This window comes from Podarcis muralis, chromosome 11, assembly GCF_964188315.1.
Source record: "Podarcis muralis chromosome 11, rPodMur119.hap1.1, whole genome shotgun sequence".
Taxonomy (NCBI): Eukaryota; Metazoa; Chordata; class Lepidosauria; order Squamata; family Lacertidae; genus Podarcis; species Podarcis muralis.
In genome coordinates this window covers 49,364,615-49,378,529 of record NC_135665.1, presented here as the reverse complement: position 1 = coordinate 49,378,529, position 13,915 = coordinate 49,364,615, and the positions used below count along the sequence as shown (strand labels likewise).

At 38.6% G+C, this 13,915-nt stretch overlaps 1 protein-coding gene across 3 annotated transcripts in view; it reads left to right on the top strand.

Annotated features, from left to right (window-relative positions):
- Window positions 1-13,915, top strand: part of NIPBL (NIPBL cohesin loading factor) — a 121,923-nt gene that overhangs the window by 77,881 nt on the left and 30,127 nt on the right. For all 3 annotated transcript variants that reach the window (XM_028748762.2, XM_028748759.2, XM_028748760.2), the window contains 7 exons: window positions 2,182-3,690; window positions 6,528-6,710; window positions 8,822-9,025; window positions 9,846-9,917; window positions 10,023-10,112; window positions 11,393-11,496; window positions 12,523-12,609. In XM_028748762.2, coding sequence (XP_028604595.2) covers window positions 2,182-3,690; window positions 6,528-6,710; window positions 8,822-9,025; window positions 9,846-9,917; window positions 10,023-10,112; window positions 11,393-11,496; window positions 12,523-12,609 — 2,249 coding nt within the window. The remainder of the gene's footprint in view (window positions 1-2,181; window positions 3,691-6,527; window positions 6,711-8,821; window positions 9,026-9,845; window positions 9,918-10,022; window positions 10,113-11,392; window positions 11,497-12,522; window positions 12,610-13,915) is intronic.

The following is a 13,915-nucleotide window of genomic DNA, read 5'->3' as shown; positions in this document are numbered from 1 at the left end:
TATATCCCGCCCTCCCCAGCCAAAGCCGGGCTCAGGGCGGCTAACAACACTAAAGTTGTTAGCCGCCCTGACATTCTAAAAACATTATAAAAATTAATTAAAATCAAAATTGATGGCAACCATAAACTAAAGTTCTGCAGGCAGGATGCCTTTCAATGCCCAAGAAGTATTGTGGGTGCTCCAACGTAACAAATTCAACAGCAATCAGCAAATAAGCAGTACAGTATATCCGGATTGGATCAACTGTTTGGAACTAGACTCTTCGTCAGCTTATAATGAAATTAAAGACATTAATTACAATGAATGACAACAAAAATAATACTGAGCAACCTGCATATTAAATAATGAATAAATAATGAATAAGGAATGCATACCGAGTAGTTTTTTTTAGAATATCCATACAGGTAAATATAGTACCTGTGGATCAGAGCTCACTAATCTGTGTAGCTAATGGATACTGATACAACCGAAGTAAGAACTTATAAAGCAGTAGTATAGCTTGTTTTTCTCATTAATCCCCCCCGCTGCTGTTGCAAGAAACTGTTGGCAGCCTGGCCACCATTTTGCATTCTTTACATTGCCTGGACCTAACACCATTCCAAGGCATTGTAGAAGGAAAAAGTGTTCACCACAAAAAATGGTGGAGAGCATTCAGATAAAATTTTCAAAGTGACATATTTTTCTGGGTGAAATCTCCAAATTGTTTCAGGGGGGAAAAAGGCTTTTGAGAAATTTTGGTTCAACTAAAATTGTTGTATTTAGGGATACAAACAAATGCATGCCAGGAGAACAAAAATAATGAGGTTTTAAGTGTAAAGGTGTATAATGTCTGTTTACTTTCTGATTCCCCAAGCCACTCTGCCTTGGCAAAACTTGTTCTCCTGAGGACTGTAAAAATAGGTGGGTTGTCTTGCTGACCACAAGACATGGCTGATGGTCTGAGTTCTGATTTCTGTAGTCCTAAAAATCTGTACAAGAGCTATAGATTTATTAATGAATTTTGTGACTGTTGAATACTAGTCATTTCTTTCTTTGGCACTATCCAATCACCCAGACACTGGCGTGCTCTATGCTCAGTCAAGTAGGAGGCAGGATTTCTCTGTGCAATGATTTTCTTTCCACCTTCACTTTTATAGTGCTATGGTACCTGTCTTTCAGAAATTGGGTTTTCTTCCACCTTTTCCACCCCTGCTTCAGTGGCCAGGACTAAAGAGACCTAGTTTAGCTACCTTTAGTTTTTTAAGTTCCTTACTTTGGGGGCAGGGGAGGGTTTACTAGAGAATGATGGATGGTGTTCCTCATAGAGATGGCACTGCCTACTAGAAGGAACAGCCAGGTTCACTGAAGCCTTTTGCCTCCTCTGGTGGGAGGAGTGATCCCTCACACCAGACTGACTTTGCCTGCCTGCAGTTGGTGATGATTGAGCCTCCTTGTTCTCTGTTGAGTACTTGCCTTTTCTTGGTCTGGTGCTTTTCCTATTGTATATTTTTGAATTGGTGATGTTTTTGTTTTTATTTTTACTTTGCTTCCTCCTCTCCCCCTTTGGTGCTACTACAGTTGTTGCCCCAAATTGTGGGCTGTTTGTTTAGGAATAAGCAGCCACAAAACTAAAATAGAAAATGAAAGTAACCACCAGAACAGGTGAAGTCTTAGCTCAACCGCGTGGGGAGGGGGGGAGGGAATCAAATCCTATCATTTCCCACTGATACATTTGTAAATAAGCATTGCCTAGCAGTTCTTGCATTGGCAGGCAGCAGAGCTCAGGGCTCCCCCTGGTGGATGTCATGAATTTTGTAAAAGCTCATTGCTAACCACAAATCTTTTAGACAGAATACAGTGGTACCTCGGGTTACAGATGCTTCAGGTTACAGATGTAATTCAGAATCATATTTATTCCTCAAAGAATATTTATTTAATGAATGTTAATGAAATTTAATTATTTCCTGTTCTTGCTAGTATAGTTGGTTCTATCTTGCTGTAGATGGTTCAAACATAATTTAGTGTCACTGTTTTGTTTTTAAATCTCCGTAGCTTTCCATAATTCATTTTAAGTTATATTGTTTTCTACAGCAGTCCAGTTATGTGTCATAGTCTATGAACATACAAAAATGCATATGTTTCATTTCCTTGATATATTCACTAAAATGAACATTTTTAATTTATTCTTTCTTTGATTTGCAGATAAGCCTTTGAAGAAACGAAAACAAGATTCCTATCCACAGGAGGCTGGAGGTGCTACTGGAGGAAATAAACCAGCTTCTCAGGAGACAGGTTCTGCAGGAAATGGGTCAAGGCCAGCCTTGATGGTTAGTATTGATCTACAACAAGCAGGACGGGCGGACTCTCAGGCAACTGCTACTCAGGACTCTGACATCATCAAAAAGCCTGAAGAGATAAAGCAGTGTAACGATGGTTCTGTTTTTGTTCCTCAAGAAGATGTTATTGGAGTACTTAAACTAAAATCTGAAAACCACCCTGACATCCCTAGGAAAAAGTCAGATTCCGAAGGTGTAAAGGTGGAAATACAACACAATGAAAACAAACAAGCAGAAGTGCAGCAAAATGAGAGTAAACGGATAGAAACTAAACACACTGAAAGCAAGCAGGCAGAAATTAAACATGAAAGCAAACATGAGAGTAGACAGGTGGATGTGAAACCAAACGAGAGCAAGCAGAATAATGGCAAACAGGATATAAGGCAACGACCTGAGACTCCAAAACAGAAAAATGAAGTGAGGCCAGATACTCCAAAACAGAAAAATGAAGGCAGGCCAGAAACCCCAAAGCAGAAGAATGAAGGCAGGCCAGAAACCCCCAAACACAGACATGAAAACAGGCGGGATTCTGGTAAATCATCTTCAGAAAAGAAGCCTGATATATCTAAATATAAAATGGACATGAAATCTGATCCTTCCAGAGTGAAATCTGAAAGGCCTGATGCATTAAAACAGAGGACAGATGGACGTTCAGTTTCTGACTCTCTAAGACGGGATCATGATAACCTTAAACAAAAATCTGAGGACAGGGGTGAATCAGAAAGACACAGAGGAGATTCATCCAAGCTGAGAAGACCTGAGTATTTGAGGTCTTCGAGTAAGGGCGAGCATGACTCTAAATATATCATTAAATCTGATAACACAAAACCTGAAAAACTAGACAGAAAACACAGGCATGAGTCTGGTGAGTCCCGGGATAGGCTGTCATCTGGGGATCAGAGACCAAGACCTGACAGCCCTCGTATTAAACAAGAAAGTAAAAGTGATATTGGTAAATTAAGGCCAGATAGACCGGGTTTTAAATCACACAACAGTAAAGATGAACGAAGGACAGATGGTAATAAGAGCAAAATGGATAGTAACAAAGCACACACAGACAATAAAGCGGAATTTCCCAGTTATTTGTTGGGGGGAAGATCGGGGGCTTTGAAACACTTTATCATTCCAAAAATCAAACGTGATAAAGATGGTAATGTCATGCACGAAGCAAGGAAATCAGAAATTAAGGGTGAACCGAAGGACAAAGTTGAGAAGATTGGGCTTGTGGAGGATCTAAATAAAGGAGCTAAACCAGTTGTTGTTCTGCAGAAGCTTTCTTTGGATGATGTACAAAAAATTATTAAGGATAGAGAAGACAAATCTAAAAGCTCTTGTTTTAAACCTAACAAGAACAAGTCATCCAGATCAAACAAAGGTAAGTTTTCAAGTTTTTATCCATTATGTTTAGTATTGTGGTGTGTTTTATTCTAAATTTTAATTTTGGTAGAGAGGGTTTTTCTTGTTGTTGTTGTTGCTGTTGTTGTTGTTCCTAACCATGACTTTCCTAAATCAGTATGGGTAAACATATTAGGGATTGTTTTGTATTAGATTGTACTTATATAGCTTGATTATCCAAAAAGGTTGTTTAACAAAGATAAAAGTATTGTAAGTGTTGATTTTCTACCCCACAGGAAAAGTACATGTTTTTATTTCAGCCTAGTTGTGGAATCGAGTTTATTATATATTTACTTGGGCGTTATTTCTTCGGGTTCCTAGCTTTCATCTTTGGTGGTAACCTGCTGCATCTTTCAGAAAAATAGTAAAATCAATACTATCTGTTTTATCCAGCTAAGTATAACCAATGTGGACTTTTAATGGGTCTAAATTAGTCATGTCTTTTAATTTCATATTGGTATGACCAATATTAGCTTGGTATAATGAAACAAACATGGCTCTAAAATTTCCAGGTGTAGGCTTGTCCTAAAGTTGGAATTTCTCACAAGGCTCCAATCTGCCTAGATTTCGGGAAATAATGATTACATAATCATTTCCCTGTTTAATACTTTATCAACAAAGTATACTTGGATCAAAACAGATAAAAGAAAACAAAGAGGGGGAAAATCATGATTTAGTATGTTTGTGAAAATAAAACTGTATTTGGTGCTGAAAAGGCATTGCAGTAAGCGCCGGCTGGAATTCTTTGAGGAGGAAGTGTGTCACTATCAAGAAGATTCTTTCACTTGTAGCCACCTGCTGAAGCTCAGTTGACAGAAGCACACAAAGAAGAGCCTCAGATGAAGATTTCGTGCTGTTTAATTCTGCATATCAACCTAAAAAGTGGAAATTAATTTGTTTTTGTAAATATTGTACAGTATAAGCAGATGATCAGCCATGTACACCTAGTTAACCATGTTCAGCTTGTTTTGCATTTCTGTTCTTGTCCAGGTTGTAGCTAATTTACTCATTTCTACACATGGTAGTCCTTTCTCAGTTATTAATATCCTTTCCTTTAAAGGTTTTTGCTCAACATGATACTATTACATTGCACACACATGTGTAACTATAATTAATGCAAATTTCAAATATATATATATGAAGGCATCAATGTATTATATGTCTTTATTTCTGTAAACATTAGCTGAATGTAGAAGAGTGGCTAGCTTTCAGTCTATGTTTGGTTGCAAAATATTGAGATCTATCCTTAAACAGAGCAATTACTGTATGGTCACTGATGCTGGAACTACAACTCCCATTTTAGCATTAAAAAAAATGGCTACATTCACATGTCCATGGTAAGCTTTGTTCCTCAGCACAAGCAGGGAGGAGCAGAGTAGGTATAATGGGCTTGTGCATGGTACACCATGGTTTCTGGCTCACTGTGATATGTGAATGTTGTCATTATTGTCTGCATTTAAGACCTACAGCTGGGTTTATTTCTTGATTTCATTGTCACTTCGAAAAATGAACTATTTCCTTTCACAGATGTGCCTGAGACAATAGTAATTAAGCTGTAAAACAAGCATACTTTGATAGTTAATGTAAATCTGGTTTATTTAAATAGCTCCTGGTCTATAACTAATATCTGGGTCAGAGGCTTTAATTTGAGCACATGAACAGATTTCATGACAGATACATTAAACATTTTAGATAACTGAACAATCTAGAGGGTGGAAGTGTGCATCAGGTGGTCAAAGTGGGAGAAGAGCTGTCTGTGAGTTTTATCTCATCCTCAGTCATTTGTTCTGTTAGAGAAGGGTAATGTCTCATTTCTCATAACTGGAGAAAGATCCTTGTTTTCACAGTGGTTATGTTGCAGCTCACTGTGGATAAATAGTACAGGAGGGGAGCAGAGACTAGAGAGAATGATCTGATTTAGCAAGCATACTTTGCTTGTATTCAGTAAACAAAGTTAAAAACTTTGAAACTGCCAAGCTTACCTATTGCCTTCTTTGCATTTGACATTCTATCATTGCTCTTAATGAACATATGAAATAGAAAATTTTCCAATGCTTTCTTTTTCTGTAGGAAATTTCTCATTTCTCACATCATTTGAAGGTGACTCCCAGAAAGTCTTTATGGGGGTAGGGAGGCTCACCAAAAGTTGGAGAGAAGCACTTTTTGTGAGCAGAAACTTGTGGGAGGCACCTTCACTCAAAGTTCAGCAGTTACTGTCAGCTGGTTGCAACACAGCTCACTGTGTTAAGGCTTTGCTGAGGGCAGGAGGGGGCATGTCCTTGAATTGAACCGTATTATTGATGTATTTGCCACTTGTTTGTACAGTATGCTTATTGTAAATGATGCCAGTGTATCTAAAGATGCATGTAAAGTTGCTCTGCTATAAGTTGGAAATATGCATTTTGTCAACATAACTAGCTTTTCAAAGTTGCCTTCATCTGGTTACATGCACAATCTGCTTACATATGCAAATATGAAATGGGTAATGAATGGTTGCAAATATAATGTTGTGTATTGTGCTTATGAAGAGTCATGCTGAAGTAGGCTGCTTCTAAGAGGGAGATGATTTTTTAAAGTTTTATTTTTTGCAAACGAGAGCTCTTGATTGATTTGATATTTTAATTAACAATTTGTACTTTAAAGTTTGAATTAGTTATTTTTGTTGATAATGCTGTGTGTTGCTAGTTGCTATAACTTTTTAAGTTTTAGAAACTATTGTGATACTGTGTGAAAGGACAGGTGAAAGTTCTAATCAACACATGCAAATATGAATTTGTTTTGAACCTTATTCACTCACAGTGTACTCTTCATTGATAGGTAGCATAGATCAGTCAGTGTTAAAGGAATTACCTCCAGAACTCCTAGCAGAAATTGAATCTACCATGCCTCTCTGTGAACGAGTGAAAATGAACAAACGTAAGCGTAGCACAGTAAATGAAAAACCAAAATACGCTGAAATCAGTTCTGATGATGACAATGACAGTGAAGTAGCTTTTGAAAGTAAGTAGAGTGGTGATTTCTCATTTTGATAACGGCGATATATTGTGTTAAAAATGGTTTATGGTGTCTTCCTAATCAGTCCTGCCAGATGAGCAAGGATGAGGCCAGGGTAGTTCACATGGGGGGGGGGGCAAGTAGGTGTACACATTCCCAGCATTCTGTGGTCCTCATCGAGTAACCCAGTGTCTGAAGTGAATCACTTCCTGATTCAGCATAGTAAGGAAACAGCTAAGTAACCTGCAGGGTCACATTTTGAGTACCTTAGATAAAAGCAAATAGGAGCTGAGACAGAATTTAGCTACTGGCTCTCCTTCACAAGTCTGGATGGTTTTCTTGTGTAGGGTACTGTAGACATATTCAGGAAACTATAGTAGGCTGTGTTGAGGTATGCTGGTGTAGTATGGCAACTCTTGGGGAAATAACTTAGACAAGGCATAGGCAAACTCGGCCCTCCAGATATTTTGGGACTACAACTCCCATCATCCCTGACCACTGGTCCTGTTAGCTTGGGATGATGGGAGTTGTAGTCCGAAAACATCTGGAGAGCTGAGTTTGCCTATGCCTGACTTAGACAAAGGTCACTTAATAGGAATTCACTACAATACAGAGATAAACGCAGTCATGGAACTCATACATGGCTCTTTTTCTTTAAACAGTAAACAAATTTATTTTGAGAACTCATCTGTGGTGCTTCAGGAAGTTGTGTTTTATAGAAAATTTAATCACCTTTAATGAACTAGTTGGGCTGAAAAAGATGGCTTACTATGTTTTCCTTCCCTTCCTAGAAACTGAGCAAAAAGTGAACAAAATGTAAAGAAACATCAGAAGAAAGGTTTTATGGTTCAGTGGAAGGGTTTGAAAAATTTTGGAGTGGAAAATAACATGCACATGCCTACTTCTGGGTTCCTGTCCTACTACTTTCATGGTGCTACAGATACGCTTTATTTACAAGAAGATAAAATGAATAGGCCCCTAAACAAAGTGTTTTGCGATTTGATTGTATTTCTAAAACAAAATTAAAAGAATTAGGGGAAAATTGAAAGTAATAATACAGATAATGGTGTCCTTGGTCTTGAAATGAAAATTAAAGTTTTAGCTAAAAAGTATACCTTTCAGTAACTGAAGCTAGAGATACACAGTTTTATCCAGTCAAGGAACACTAATTTCAACCAATAGGCAATTTTTATAAAGAGTAAGAGGGAGAAAAGGCATAGGAGGGAAATTCAAACTTACATTTTGAAACTTTTCTGGAACATACTAATTTTCTTATTAAGGGAGAGGCAAAAGAAGAAAGGTTGCAGAAAGGTTGCAGAAGTTTGATGGAATAAGAGACATTAGGTCTATCAAGAAGAGGGTCAGATTAATGTAGAGTCCAGGCAGGAACATCAATATATATATTTTTAAGGGCCCCCCTCCAACTTTTGAGAGCCTGAAAAGTGAGAATCAGACATATAAACTGAACACCTGATGAGATTTGGAGCCAGGGATGAAAATGGTAAAGAAGAGAGAACATGTTTGTTTCAGTGAGCAAGAGAAATAATGTAAGTAAAGGAATTCTGCAACAGCATCAAGGTTTCAAAGAAGTGGCTGGCACACAAGTCAGTTCTGCATGCACATCTGGGATGTTGCTGCTTAATTTAAAAAAAAAAAAAAACTACCACTAGCACTACCTCAAACAAACAAACAAACAAACAAAAACAACCCACACTTCAGCCTATATATTTAGCAGTGGGAATTTCTGAAGTGAAAACAGCAAATGAAAGTCAGACATCAACCATAATAATAGCTTATACAGATCTTGACCCAAAAATCGAAGGTGAGAGATGAAGCCCAGGTAAGCACAGCAATACCTTAGACAAGAAATACAAGGTTGAAAAAGCTTTTGGGAGCAGAAACAGGAAAGGATGGGTGTCTGTGTTTCTGTATATTGAATACTGTGCTTGAAAACTTTCAGTAGAATTTAGCAACTTGAGCTTTATCAGTTTGTTCTCCATGATTACTACTGCACCAAGAAAGAAGTGAAAACATGCTTGTGAATTGCTCCTAGCTGGAAGATAAGTTGAGTTTCTTTAAACTGGACTTTGCATTCATAACAGTGTGTTAATTTCTAGCTTCTCGGAAAAGGCATAAAAAGGATAGAGAGGATGATAAAGCTTGGCAATATGAAGAACATGACAGACGAGCTTCTGGAGACCATAAAAGGAGTAGCCACTATCATGAAGGAAGGAGGAGCTCTGGTAGCAGTCGATATCGCAATCGTAGTCCAGAAGACTCAGATGTAGATGATTATTCTCCCCCTCCTAGCCTCAGTGAGGGTAATTATCACACCACTGTTAAACTTGCTCTCACATTAGTGATAATTTTTTCCTAAGGCTTAATTTTTTAAAAAAAGTATTCTTAAAAACCTGACTTATTGACAGATAGTTTTAAAGTTGTATTGGTCATATTGAATGTCATGATAAACCATACTTTATAGTGACAGGAAGAAGCCTAGTCTCCCCTGGCTTGTATTCCTCTTCTACTCCAGTATGTCCCCAAGGAGGAGTGTGGAAGTTTTTGAGATTGATTACATGTGACACAGCTACCTGAAACTAAGAATTACTGCACTCACACAATGAAATCTTGGCTTAATAAGCCACAATAATACATGAGCTGTATGTACTTACACATAGCCCCTGCATCGCTTCTCCTTTTATGTAGGCAACAAAACAAACCAGGAAGCTGCAATTGTCCATAGCTTTCCATTCATGTGAACCAGGAGCTATGGTTAATGGCTTTGAAACAAGTCAGGATTTGGAAGTCAAACATGGTTTAAATTTGGATTGTGATCCTGGCTTGCTTGGAAGCTGTTAACCTTGGCTGTGAAGCTAGTTTATTTCAACAACCCATAATTAAGATTAACCTCAGTTTAGGGTTTGGACATAATGCTAAGCTTCAGGTAACTGAAAGCGGAAGCAAAAGTTTCCTGTCTCCTCTCACAGCCATGCAGCAGGAGTAGAGGAGAACATATGGGGCAGGGAGGAGGCTGGGCTCATTCCCATCTCCATAAACCATGATTATTGTGATGTCTGAACACAATCTGTGCATTGCCATATAAGAAAACATTTGTGGAAATGTTCTATTTTATATTTTAAGTGGCTAGAAAAATGAAGAAAAGAGAGAAACAAAAGAAGAGGAAAGCTTATGAACCAAAGCTAACACCAGAAGGTAAGGTTGCTGCTACCGTTGTTTCCTACCTTTAATGTCTTTGTCATTGTTAGTTGCCATTAATTGACCATGGCTCAAATATACTATACTTCATATTTTTATTAGAAATGATGGATTCGTCTACCTTCAAGAGGTTCAGCGCTTCAGTAGAAAATATTTTGGACAATTTGGAAGACATGGATTATACTGCATTTGGTAAATAATCCTTTTCCTATCAAATGATACATAGATTGCTATATATATATATATATATATATCGGCCTTTTTGACTGACATCTTCAGTGGACTTGAACACTATTTTCCTAAAACTCCCCCTCCCCATGGCACTGCTTGAGAATTCAAGAAGGAATAGTCATTGCAACCAGCACAAGAATTCCTGTTTAGACAGGGTGGAATGATTGTGTTGCTTAGACTTTTGTTCTGAAATTCAGGGGTTTTTTTATCCAACTTTTGCCAGGGATCTCTAACTGCTGTACTTGCAGACATTGGCTATGTTTACACATCATTTACACCTTAATTGTTTTATGCAATTGAGCAGTGTACTGATGGAGTCACCACTTCGCTCCTCCTGCTTTCTTGGCTGCACCAGGAGCAGCTTGTTGTGTCATCTAGACTCAGGCTTGTGGTTTGCTTCTCACTAAATAAACCATGAATAGTAGCTAAGTCATCTTCTGTATACCACTTGTGTTTCGTTGGGGGGAAACAAAATGTGAGCCAAGGTTTGTTTGACAACATGCCAATACTTATGATTTGTTTCCAGCATTCAAGTCACACAGAAGGATCAAAGCCAAGACTTTTGAGCAGCATGCGCAACACACTGCTCATTCATATTAAACCATGGAATGGCATAGGGGGTCCCCCTGGATCATGAACCTTAGATTATGGTCTTGTTAGCCTGCTTGATAATTCAGCCCTGCTCAAAACAGCTTCAGTTTCTGTCATCACAAAAATTTAAAGTTCCTAACTTCTCAATTCTTCAGCAATGTTTCAATGGACCAATTGAATGGAGCTGATCTATGGAGCATTTTGAGAAACTCTGAGCGAGGTTTTGAGAGACAGTCTTCTAGCCTATACTTCTGTAGTTGAGAAGGATGGAGAAATTAGTTGGGCTCACATTCTTCGTAATCACATCTCCCAAACTGATACATGAACTGTGATGCATTTCTGCAACAAAAATATGCTTATAAAAAAGCATATATTTGGGGAGAGTGTACACAGAAATGCATATATTAGGCAAATTTGCATACAAAAAGTATATATTACGTAAAATGCACACAAATTATTAGTGGACTTAAAAAAAAAAGCAAACTGATACACAACTAAGGTGAACTGAAAACTGGAAAAATAAGGAACAAAGGTAAAATAAAAACAACAGCTATAACTTTCTTGAGATATTGATGTCTATCTTTAAAATGGCTCTGTCATGCTGCTGCATTGAAAAGAAAAATGAAATCTTTCAATTTCTTCTTCTTTAGGTGATGATGATGAAATTCCTCAGGAGTTTTTATTGGGAAAGCATCAGCTTAGCGAATTGGGCAGCGAATCTGCTAAAATTAAGGCAATGGGCATTATGGACAGGGTAAGTTATTGCTGCCTTAAAAATGAAGAATGCAGCAGATTTTTGTTCACAGAGGGATTCTTCAACAAATATTTTTCTTCTGGAAGAGATGTTATCTGAGAGCTCTTTTAATCTCCGGGGCATTTGGGACAAAATGTAAAAGACAAGTGTGTGCTGACAGTTAAATGTAGAAGCATTTATTATTTGTTTTGGTAACTCACAACTTATACACATTCAGCTTTATGCTCTTGGCAAATTAAGAAATTAAAATAAATTTAAAAGATGGTAAAAATGGGGTGAGCATCCAGGAAAAAAACCCGTTTGGGAAGCCCACCCACTCAAGAACCCCATGGGTTTTGACGATACATTATTTTGGCTTTAGGCGCTATCTGGAACATAATCCGAATGTAACTTGAGAGTTGCCTGCAGTCTAGTCCAAACTCTGTCTGGGCACTAGGAGACAGTCCCCCCTCCAAATCCTAACCTTGAGCTGAACTAGGATCTACTTCCAATTTTATTTGGAGCCATTCCTTTTTTAATTGGCAAGTGAAAGGAAGGATACGCAATTTGCGGATGAAAGACACTACTCCGTTTATAAGTCCAAATGGTGGACATAGGTAAAGGTAAAGGTACCCCTGCCCATACGGGCCAGTCTTGACAGACTCTAGGGTTGTGCGCCCATCTCACTTAAGAGGCCGGGGGCCAGCGCTGTCCGGAGACACTTCCGGGTCACGTGGCCAGCGTGACAAAGCTGCATCTGGCGAGCCAGAGCCGCACACGGAAACGCCGTTTACCTTCCCGCTAGTAAGCGGTCCCTATTTATCTACTTGCACCCAGGGGTGCTTTCGAACTGCTAGGTTGGCAGGCGCTGGGACCGAGCAACGGGAGCGCACCCCGCTGCGGGGATTCGAACCGCCGACCTTTTGATCGGCAAGCCCTAGGCGCTGAGACTTTTACCCACAGCACCACCCGCGTCCCTAAAATGGTGGACATAGAGATGATCATATCCATGAAGGATAATTGGTAGATAAAATGTTCTGTTTTTAGCTTTCAACAGAAAAAACAGTGAAAGTCCTGAACATATTGGAGAAGAATATTCAAGATGGTTCAAAGCTTTCTACTCTTCTTAACCATGTAAGTTGCTAAATGATGCTAGTATCATTGTATTTATTTTATACATTAATTGAGAGGCTAGAAATAGCCTCTCCAGCTCTCCTTCTGAACTGGAGACTGCACTTGAGGAATCCTAATAAGGCTGGTTCAAATGGCATGGAGTATACTGTGACATTGCTACCAACCTCAGCTGAGAATGTCACATAGAGAAAATAATATCTAGTCTAAGTAACTTACTAGGAAGTCATTTCTACAGAGAGCCTCTTTAAATTGAAATAGAGGTTCCACTAGTCTAGGTATGCACAACTCGAATAACCACAAATGATTTGTTTATATTTTATCAACAGGACATCACTGATACGTTAACTGAAGACAAGCATCATGTTATAATTTTAACTAGCCAGTGTTTTGACCTTTCATTTCTCCATGTCCCATACTGCTGTTTATTATCTCTCTCCAAGTTGAGACTTTTCTTTCTTTATACCACCACAGACCTGCATTCTCCTCTCTAGCCTCCCCACTTTCTGCTCCCATTTCCAGATACCTTTGTATCCCATTTGTTATCTTTCTGTTATCTCTGCAGTCTATATACTTTTCTGTATTCCCTCTGTAACCAATGTATTACCCCCCAACTATCTCTTCCCATTACCTAGGCTTCTGTGGTAATCCCATTTTGTTACTTTTTTCTGCCTCACATCTGTTTCCTTCTCCCCACCCCCCTCCATTCAATTTCCTTCTCCCTGACCTCTTCTACTCTTCCTTCTTAATGTTGGTGGCTGCAGTGCAAAAGGCTTTCGCTCACTTAGCAATGCACACACTGAGGGAATCACAGATGCTAACCAAGGCTATTTGTATTTACTCTAGCAGAAGACTGTGGCTACCTTTCTTGAATTTGACACGGAAAGTGTAAAGTCTAAACATGCATCTGTGGAAAACAGGAATTCTGGACCTCTCAAGCCTAGAGTTGGCATATGCCTGCCCTCTAGTGTCCAATTTTTATTTTGAAATGTAAACTCAGCTGAAGGCTTGGGATGGACAGTTTACATACATGCATATTGCTCTATATTTCTCAATCAGTGATATATCTGCATGTTTTTTGTTCTCAAAGGTCTTTTTCCATTATTGTAACTGACTTAACTGACTTCTGTGACTGACTTGTGTCAAGATCTACATTCTATTTTTTCTCTTTCTGTTGGTTTGCCTAAAGCAGGGGTGGTCAACCTTTTTATACCTACTGGCCACTAATGCATCTTTCTTGATGATAAAATGTCCTAACCGCCCACCAGTGCTCAATGGAAGAAGGATTCATCTTGTGCCGTAGAACCCC